Source organism: Petaurus breviceps, unplaced genomic scaffold (genome assembly GCF_028583685.1).
Source record: "Petaurus breviceps papuanus isolate PSGF00001 unplaced genomic scaffold, PetGlider_PUasm1.0 38, whole genome shotgun sequence".
In the NCBI taxonomy this organism is placed as follows: domain Eukaryota; kingdom Metazoa; phylum Chordata; class Mammalia; order Diprotodontia; family Petauridae; genus Petaurus; species Petaurus breviceps.
In genome coordinates this window covers 102,854,318-102,865,044 of record NW_027186304.1, presented here as the reverse complement: position 1 = coordinate 102,865,044, position 10,727 = coordinate 102,854,318, and the positions used below count along the sequence as shown (strand labels likewise).

The window sequence follows — 10,727 nt, the reverse complement described above, 5'->3', positions numbered from 1 at the left end:
AGAAGAGTGCACTGAATTGGGGGCTCCAGCTGATAGCATTAGAAGAATCACTCCAAGCCCTTAGCGCACTATGAGTCAGGAGACTTAACCTGACTGAGATGGCGGAGGGGGGCAGCAGGGGCAGCCTGACTTGCCAATGAGAGTGAGAGTTGGGATTAATACACCTGGAGATTATGTCGGCTATATATAGACTGTGTTCCATGACTCACCAGCATCCTGATGTCACTGGGAACATGCAGGTTTCTCATAGTGAGATTTTTGGCATGAAAGGTCTTAGTGTGAGTGCTCTAGGCTCTCTCAAAAACCTGAATCATAGACACTGAAGCTTTGTCCCTCCAAAAAACAGGGTGTGGAATCTATGTTAGTGCTTTGACTTGGCAACAGGATAAATACTACACAGCAGAGGTTTGGGCTCTCCCTGACAATGCTCTTTTTTTCCCTTGCAAACTTTCACATAGCTATGAGTGTTCCGGGGCAAATCCTAAAGCAAATAAAATTCAATTAGAGCCGTGTCTTCTCATATGACTATCCTGGATTTCTTCTTTTGCCTCTTCTCAGTCTTTCAGGAACCCAATACTGCCTCCGCTATCAAAACTTGTTCCTCCAAGCTTTGCTCCTCCTTGCTCCTTCTCTGAGATCAGTAGTTTATACCTTGTGCTGAAATCAGTATTTCACCCACTCTAGAGTCATTAAGGTCTTGTCTTATAGAGTCCCCCAGGAAAATAATTTTTGAAAGTGTCATTGAAGGTATGGGGAAAATATTTTGGAAAAGTTCTTTGGTTCCTTACAAAAAAACCAAAACATACCATGCTATATTTCTTAAGTAAAAAATACCATATAAAAATAAAGAAGCATTAACTCTCTTATTTATTATATTAGTTAAAGTCCTTAATCAAATAAGGACTTTTTCATTGTGAAATAATAAATCATTTATGGAACATTTTAACAAGCATTTATTAAAGCCCTACTATATGCCAAATAGTATGGGGGGTAGAAAAATGAGTAAGCTATTTTCACTTTCCAGTAAATTTACAATCCAATAGAGAAGAAGATATATGTTCATAAATAATACTAGAATTAAATTTAATAAGGTCATTATAAAGGTACGAAATTCTAGAAATGTTTAGAAGAAAGCAAGATCATTTCCAACTCAGTGCACTAGAGAAGACTTTTTTTTGGTTAGGTCTGGAAGGATGGATAATTTTTTACCAGGTAAAGATATGTATTATGTGGAGGTGGGTAGGGGTGAGGGTAGAATTCCATATTGCAGGAGATGGTTTTTAGAAAAAGCAAAAAGGTGGGAAAATATGGTTCATATTTGAGAAATAACAAGTCACATTTGTAGACCATAGGTTAGTTTGTCTGGTCTTAGGGTAAGTGAAACAATATAGTGTCAAATAGGACTGAAAAGATTGGTTCAAAGCAAATTGTGGAGGGCTTTGAATGCCAAGTTAAAGTCTTTGTACTTTATCCACCAGTCAGTGGGAACCATTGATTTTTTTTAATGTGGGTCATGATCAGAAATGTGCATTATGTATAATAGGAATATGTAGGTATGAGGGGAGGAAGGAAAACTCGGGGTAGAGATACCAGCAAAAAGGCTTCCATGGTCATCTGGGTGAGGTATTGAGGGCCTGAAATCATGACAGTGGTAGCCCTGATAATGGAAAGGATAGATGCTAGAGATATTCTTGGAGGTATAATCAATAGGATTTGGTGAGCAATTGACTGTGGGGAGGAGAGAGAGACAGAGACTGAAAGAGTCACACATGACTGATATTTTGAGCCTGGGTACTCAGTATAAAGCTGAGTTTTTCATAGAAATAACAAAAAAAAATCATGCAGGAATGAGGGTGTTTTTTTTTTTTTGGTGGGGGGGAGAGGAATGCAGCATGAAAAAAATACCATAGGAGTATTGGAATGACTTTCACATCTAAACCCGAAACACTCACTACTTAAAACCAAGCCCAACCTGTTCTCTCTATAGAATTACAGTTTTAAAATGTCACAGACAGGATCAACTCCTTCCTCCCAAATCATGATTGTGGAAGGTAGGTGGAGTGCTAGTGAACCCTCTTTCCCTTTATGCAGAAGAAAAGTTAAGGTTTTGTTTTTTTTTTAAATGAAGGTAAGAAGGTAAGAGAAAAAAATGTATTGTAGCAAAATCAGCCTAGAAGTGTTAAAATGCATATCACGAGTAGAGTGACAGCGTCCTCACAGACAAGTCTGGGGGAGAGGGTGGAATGGCTTAAGTCCTGTCTGTCACCCCTGGGATAGCAACGGGTCCATTCTTGTCGAAATTCCCTCACCTATTCTTCGATGCAGTGACCCTGGCCTCCTGACTTTCCCACAAACAGGACCCACCATCTCCTGATTCCAGGAATTCTCTGTTTATACCCCATGCCTTGAATTTTCTCCCTCCTTATCTCTACCTCCTGACTTCCCTGGCTTCCCTCAATTCTCTGCTAAAATTCCACCGTCTACAGTAAGCCTTTCCCAATCCTTCTTAATGCCTTCTATTCCTTAGTTATTTCCAGTCTATCTTGTGTATAGTTTCTTTGTAAATATTTGTTTGTATGTTACCTCATACATCGGACTATGAACTTTTTGAGAGATTTGTATCTCCAGGGCTTATCACAGAGCCTACTTAGTAAATAACTGTATTGAAAAGCCTGTTTCCAAATTACTGTAGTATATTCATTTGTTTTCCAAGGTCTTTCTTTTGGGAGTAGAGAACTTAGAAGAAAAATTATTTCCTTACAGGCAAGCAAAGGCAGGATGTGGTTATCAGCCCACAGAGAAGTGTATTATGTGTAGATTATTTCAATGATGATGTATAGGCTGATGCAGGGGAGTTCTCTTTTCACTCAGCAGGGATTGCTACAACATTTCCTGGGTATTCTTTGAGCTACCACACATAATGAATCAATAGGGAAGTTCTTGTCAGATATCATCAAAAAGTTTGCAGGCTATCATGCTCCTGGCAAATGCTGCATATGAACAAGACCCTGAATTGAAAATATGTCCATCGCCTTGAAATGCCTATAGTAAAGCAAATAATGAAGTCTTGAGATTAGCTGGAAGTGATTTATTTAATCCGCTCACTAGAGTCTGGCAAAACTGAGTGATCTTTTTTTCAGTCTTCATCCTTCTTAAACCCTCTGTAGCTTTTGAAACTGTTGACCAACCCTTTCTCCCAAATATTTTCTTCTCTTTGGGTTTTCATGGCACCGCTCCTTCTATGATTCACCTCTTGCCCTGCCTCGAAATTCCCTCTCAATCTACATCTGTATTTTCTATCATGCTCCCTTGAAGGGTTACCTCAAAGCTATCCCAGGCCTTCTTATCTTTCTACACTTTATCACATAGTGAACTTGTCAGCTCCCATGACTTTAATTATCATCTCTACACAGATGACTCCCAGATCTATATTCTTGCCCCTAGTCTCTTTTCTGAGCTGTAGTAACATACAATCAATTGCCTGTTGGATAATTCAAACTAGGTATCCCATAGGCATATCAAAATAAAAGTGCCTTAAAGAAACTCATTGTTTTCCCCCTAAACCCACTTCTCTTCTGATCTCTCCTATTTCTATTAAGGGAACCACCATCCAACCAGACCCACAGATTTGGGACCTCATTATCATCCTTGACTCTTCCTTCCCTATACCCCTCTCCCCACAATTAATTTTACAATAAGGGCATGCCATCTTTTCTAATGGTCACATTGAACTGTTTTCCAACCCCCCTACTGATGACCCTGACCTCATCCCCTCCTCAGCTTCCTCTAACACTCCCTCAACTTCATTTGTTCTGTTCTAGTCTATTATTTTATTTTTACTTCTGTGCTGTCTACAAACACACTCAGATGTTCTCTGTCTTTAATGATGCATACCCCTGAGCTCATTCCGTCAGACCTCACTGGGTCTCTACATAAATACCACAGGTAAACCTTGACCGGCAAATGTGCAGTACAAGGGCCTCAGTTCCTACATTGGCATCAGTCTAAGCAGAAATAATAAGCAGCTTCCAAGTCCATAACACACAGAAGACTAACACAAGAAGCAAAGTTACAACAGATGAATAGAGAAACCCAATATGGTGGTAGCTATTGGCATGCCAAGTCCTTTTGGAGCATTCGTGATTTTCAGTAGCGTGGCAAATAAATACTTCCTGTGCATCTCTCAAACAGCTGCAAGTGGATCAGGGCAGGTCTGTGAAGGTATTTCCTCTAATGTTTCCAGGTTCCACGTCACTTGTGGAGATTTTAGATAATGATACTAAGTCCTGCTAGTGATAAGACTCTGTATAATTTAGTAAACTGCAACAAAATCTAATTAGATTGATATTTTGGTAACTAATGCTTGTGGTTAAAAACCTGTTCAGACTTTATGAACCTAATGCTGTTTCTGAAAGGGATTCATGAGGTCTTTACTTGGGAAATGAGCACTTCTGTCTCTTAATGTTATCGTACAGATACTTCAAAATAGGACAAAAAAAGATATGATCTTAAAATTGTGTACAATTATCAGTGCAATTTTACATGTAAAACCCTTAACCCAAGTATGGTGAGACCTTATTTCTGAAACATACTCAAAACCGGTATGTCCCATTTTGAAACATTTTGGGAGCTATCCATTTATATATATATATATATATATAAAAATTAAAAATTCCCAAAATGTAGTCGAGCTGTTCAAGTTTCAGGGTCTTTCCGAGAGGCAGAGTGTTTCTTTTACATCTGAAAGATTGTTGTTGTTGATCAGTCATTTCAGTCGTACAGGACTTTTCTTGAGCTCACTGGGGATTTTCTTGGCAAAGATGCTGCAGTGATTTGCTATTTCCTTTTCCAGATTGTTTCACAGATGAGGAAACTGAGGCAAACTGAGGGTTAAGTGACTTGCCAGGTCACACAGTAAGTGTATGAGGTCAGATTTGAACTCAGCAAGATGAATCTTCCTAATTTCAGGTCCAGTGTCTATACACTGTGCCACCTAGCTACCCTTTGCAAATGAAAGGGCTTTTCTTTAATAATTCACTTTCTCTGCTTTCACTTCTTTTGGCTTTCTGCTTTGCTGAGGTCTAAAGGAAGCACATTCATTTTATTTTTGCTTTTTGGAGGGCAATTGTGGTTAAGTGACTTGCCCAAGGTCATATGACTAGTTTTTGTGCTGTGTCTGAGGCCGGATAAGGAAGAACATTTTTACATATAAAAAATCCTTCACTTGACATTGCCATCCCCTCAAATTCTTTTCCTATAACTCTGTTCTCTTACTATCAAACTCTTAGAAAAAAAATCACCTGCTACTTCTACTTTCTCACCTTCCACTCCTCAACCCTTGCAATCATGCTCCCAAGTTCACTATTCTATTGAAAATCTTAAAGAGTACCAATGTCCTCTTCATTGCTAAATTCATTGCCCTTTTCTCAGTCCTCATTCTCCTTGAACTTTCTTCAGCTTTGCACATTGTTGATCATCTCTGTCTCCAGGATCCTTTCCCCTTCCTTGATTTCCATAACACTGTTCTCTCCTCTTAACTGTCAAATGGCCCCTTTTCAATCTCCTTAACTAGTTTCTCCCCATTTCGATCTGCTAAGTGTCCCCCATGGCTATGCTACGAGCTCTATTTTCTTCCCACTCCATGATCTCTCCTTTGGTGAGCTTATTTGTTCCAAAGGGTCCAAGTATCATCACTAGGCAGATGACTCCCAAATCTAGATATTGAACCTTGATCTCTCGCCTGAACTCCAGTGCTGCAATGACAAGCTGCCTATAAAATAGCTCCAACTATACATCCCATCAGAATATCTCACCTGCAAACTCAACATATCCAGAATAGAGCATATCAACTTTCCTCCTAAAACTAGAACTCCTTCACACTTCTTCTTTCTGTTGAATGTCCATCCCACTATCTTCCAAGTCACCCAGCTTAGTTTTCTCAGAGTCAACTGTTACTGTTCTCCCTCATTCACCTCCCATATCCAACCTGGCAAATTCTTCCAATTATACTTCTTTAAAATTCCCTTATATCTACTCATACAACCACCAGCCTCAATCAAACTTCCATTACTTCTAGTCTAACCTACTTTATTAATTTCCCAATTGTTTTCCCTATTTTCATGTTGCCAAGTCTAATCTACCCTCCACACAGTTTCCAAAAATGAGCCATTGTCCTAGGTAAGGAGTAGTGAGAAGAAGAAAAATCAGAGTGGAATAATTTCCCTTAAGGAATTTGTTAGATTAATTTCCTAAAACACCACTTCCATAATGACACTCTTGTTCAAGAACATATAGTCACCCCAAGTACTATGCTCACCCTGGCATTCATGGGCCTCTGTACTAGGCTTTGCTTTACTTATGCAACCTTAACTTCCCATTACTCCTAGACATGGGTACACCCTGTTCCAGTCAAACTGGTGTCCATTTTAACTCAAGCCCTCCATGTTCATACCTTTCTCCATTTCTTTGGCTTTTGAGATATCCCTTCTGTCATGACAGTATCAACCCTGGCCATCCTTTAGTGAAGATAAAAGAAAGCTGGTCTGTAGAACAAAGGAGAGCCTGACAAAACTATCTGAACAATGATGTCCCTAAGCAAGGAGAAATTCAAAAGTTTCCTGTTGCATTTTTGCCATACCTGGCTAATTTTGTTTGCTTTAAAATACCTTAAAGGATACGTGAACACATATCTAGGGAACTGTGAGTCAAATTTGGAGATGTTAATTTCTGGTTAGTATGGAGTGCTTCTTAAATTCTTCCTCCAGTTATCTAGGATTACAAATTGCCTCTTGAACAGCACGGCTCATTAGTAATTAAAGTCTAGGCTTCAGTGAGGAAAAATAGAAAAAAAAACAACATTCAAGGTCCACCTACATGAGAGGCCAGTGAATAATATCACTGAAATACTGCTTGGCCTTAGACATATTTTTAGTTAAGAAGATATAAACTAAGCTTAAAATAAAACTATTAATTAAAATAATTTTACTTGGATCTTTGGGAGTTTCACACAGACAGAACTCGAGAAGAAACGAGACAGACTGTTTCCCCTTCTATTTCCAACTTAGAAGGATGTTGGACTCCTTCCTCCCACCCCCAAATAAGAGAGAAATGAGCCCATTGTTTCTAAAAAGAACAACCAAATATGTTTACTGTGGTATCCCTCAGATAAGGGAGGAGAGGTTGAAAGGGGTGCCCTAGAATGAGAAAGCCTCAGCTGCTGAAAAGCTTCAGCCCCTTTTGATTAACTTGTATGGTTATTGCCAAATTCCAAAGTTTCTGCATGATGTCACTTTCCCAATAGCTTTCTCGAGTTTCTGCCTCTACACAGATAAGCATTACTATTCTACTGATGACTTTCTGAGTAAAATGTTGAATCACTCTGAATGATAAAGAAAAAAAAATGGAAAAGTGGCTTGGGAGTGGCAAGAATGCACTATAAAACCAGTCAGTCATCCCTACATGTAAATTGGAGTAAGCCAGAGAGAAACCTTAGCTATCAAGAGAACAGCACCTCAATCTCAAAGGTATGGTAACTTTTCCTGTGACAATTTTTATGGGAAGTGGGGTTTCACTATGGTTTCTTACTAGTATTACTAATATTTTGAAGATAGAAATGTAGGGGAACATCTAATGGGAAATCAAATGGCAGTTGTAAGGCTTTTGAAAGGAAAAGAAAATGTTTTAGTTTGATATTTTAACATGTTTTAGGGCCAAGACTTCACTTTTTTATGTTATAGACCCCTTTGGCAGCCTGGAGAAACCTATTCTCAGACTATATGAAATATAACACATAGGATTTCGAAGGGAACAAACTATATTAAGATGCAATTATCAATTAAGAAAAACACCTAAATTCATAGACTCCAGATTAAAACTTTTCCTGCTAAATCAAGAGCTGGGATGCATTCTATGAATTTTTAGATTGCATTTATATTGAAGATATTTAATTTAATTCCATGGGACAAATTAGGATTATATCTTGAAATAGCATTGTATCTTGAAAATTTGTGGTTCTCTATTTAATGACTATAAATAATATGGAATGGGAGAGAAACTGCTAAATTTCAAGTCACAGGACTTGAGTTCAAGTCTCTGCTCAGGCACTTACTGTCTCTGTGGCTTTGCACACATTTTTTAATCTCCCTGGGCCTCAATTTTCCTTTCTGTAAAATTAGAGAGTTAGATACGATGATATTTAAAATCCAGATGTGAATCTTTATTCTTATGAATGCTACCCAAATAAAACTGCCTTTTTTCTTGAAAATATATATTCTAGGATAAAGCAACAAAACTATGAATAAGGCTATTTTTATTTTCACTCTACTCCTCACTTTTAAGCAAATTTGAATACCTGAAGGAGTATTTGAGTAGAGGGAATGAACTTCAATCAGTAACTTTCATCAGTGAAGCTTTATTGCTTTCATTATTAATTGGTGACCACAATGTGGAGGAGTTAGGGAATTTTCTTGTGGAATGTTTCTGTCAACTAGACTCCCAAATATGTTGATTCATTCAAGGAATTGGATTCATCAAATAAGGGGGAAAATATTCTTACTAATAATTTGACAATTTGACAACACTGACCGGTTAATTGATTAACCAAGTTGACCATTTGTTTCCAAATTATGGTTCCATATTGATACATAAATTATTCTCCATCACACAAAGTACCAAATTGACAAAACTGCTTTTCTTTTTTCCTTTTGGGTGTGGATGAGATGTGATGATTATTTGGGAGAAGATTTATTTGAAAAAACAAGCCTGTTCATCTTGTTTTACAGTTCTTTATTTTGGTTTCATTCTCCATGTGTTGCTACCATATAGTAGTAAAGGATACAGAAACCTTCCCATGACCAATATGGATCTAGGTTAAAGGGAGTGGAGCCATAGGCAGAGTCTGTAGTTTTTAGGGTTTGATCAAATTCTGATATCTGATAGCCTTGCCAAAGCCTAAGGGACCTTTTCTCATGTGTGAGAACCAGCAGAAGCAGCAACAAGTTCAAGCTGTTTGCAAACTATTTATTTTCATTATTTCCAAGGATAATATTTATTCTATAATAATGTCCTTTCCAAGGATAACATTAATTAAGAAACAATTGTTTGTCATCTAAGGAAGTATTATCATTTATTACATCACTGAGAAATTAACAACAGGCATTTTCTGCTTTGATGTCATTTGTTGTCCCTTTATAACTAACTTTATGGTATTAGCAGTTAAGCCAAAAAGTCCCACAAAAAGCAAACAAAACCTCAACATTCTGAGCTTACAGTGGCAACAGTGACTTGGACAGGTGAGTCCAACTAAGAAGGGGGTATGATTTGTATGGGATTACAAGGGACCTCTGTGTTAAAGCTCCTAAAAGTTTGTAATCATTAGCTTTTGACACTGTATTTATGCAAAATAAATCTTTGTATTAAGACTCATAGGAGGTGGTTGGGTTTATAGCCAGAAAGAACATTAGAGAACATTCAGTTCAATCCTTTCATTTTATAGATGAAAGCTGAGGCTGAGGATGTAACAGGACTCACCCAAGTTCATTGTTGTTCTGTCATTTTAGTCGTGTCTGACTCTTTGAGACCCCGCTTGGGGTTTTCTCGGCAGAGATACTAGAGTGGTTTGACATTTGTTCTCCAGCTCATTTCACAGATGAGGAAACTGAGGCAAACAGGATTAAGTGACTTGCCAGGGTCACACAGCTAGTCAGTATCAGAGAACAAATTTAATTCAGGTTTTCCTCATTCCAGGCCCAGGATTCTATCTACTGTGCCACCTAGCTTCTCTTACAGAAGTTCACATCGATATTTGAAATTTGGACATAGGTCCATCAACCAACTATGGGTTGAAAAGGTTCCATTCTGTTCAATTCAACAAGGATTAATTAAGCAGCTACTATGGGCTGGGCACTATGCTAAGGGTTGGAGATACAAAGACAAAAACCAGTCAATCCCCAACCACAGAGATTCTACCTGAAGAAAAAACAGCATGGGCCCTGGGAAGTAGAAAATACAAAATAAAAACATCATTATTTAGAGAGAGGTGAGCCTTAACAATGAAGGTAATCAGGAAAGAACTCTTGTAGGAGGTGGCCCTTCAAGTGAACCTTGAAGGAAGCTAGAGATTCCAAGAATTGGAGCTGAGGAGAGAAGAGCATTGTAAGCATGGCGTTGATGAGGGTGTAGGTAGGGCAGAGAGAATAGCCTGTGAAAATACACACAGGTAGGAGGTCAAGTGCTATGCCTAGAGTTGCATGTGCAATAGGGAAGAATTTCATTCATTCAGTAAACATTTATTAAGTACCTACTATGTGTCAGGCATTGTGCCAAGTGCTGGGGACACAAAAAGAGGCAAAAGATAATTTCTGCCCTGAAAGAACTTACAATCTAATGGACTTGAGTTCAAATTTGACTTCAGTCATTTAGCAGTTGTATGAACCTGTGCTTCTGTGTACCTCAGTTTCCTCAAATGGAAAATGGGGCTCCTAGAGTTGTTGAGGATCAAAAAAGATAATATTTACAAAGCATGGTTCCTGGCACATAGTAGGTGCTATATGAATGTTTTCCTTTCCTGTATGGGAGTCCCACCATATACCATGTTTCCCCGATAATAAGACTTATCCCAAAAATAAGCCCTCCCCTTACTGTGTAAGATTCCTCTAAAATAAGCCCTCCCCCGAAAATAAACCCTATTGAGATTGCTACTGTAGTGAAGGTGATCCCCTGCGCTACAC

The 10,727-nt window shown here is 38.3% G+C and overlaps 1 protein-coding gene across 2 annotated transcripts in view; it reads left to right on the top strand.

The window, feature by feature from the left end:
- The first annotated feature begins 7,372 nt into the window (after positions 1 to 7,372).
- SERPINB2 (serpin family B member 2) overlaps positions 7,373 to 10,727 on the top strand; it is a 26,853-nt gene continuing 23,498 nt past the window's right edge. The window contains exon 1 of one of the 2 annotated variants that reach the window (XM_069100213.1): positions 7,373 to 7,523. In XM_069100213.1, coding sequence (XP_068956314.1) covers positions 7,383 to 7,523 — 141 coding nt within the window. In that variant the 5' untranslated portion in view covers positions 7,373 to 7,382. The remainder of the gene's footprint in view (positions 7,524 to 10,727) is intronic. The other variant, XM_069100214.1, reaches the window with a different exon arrangement.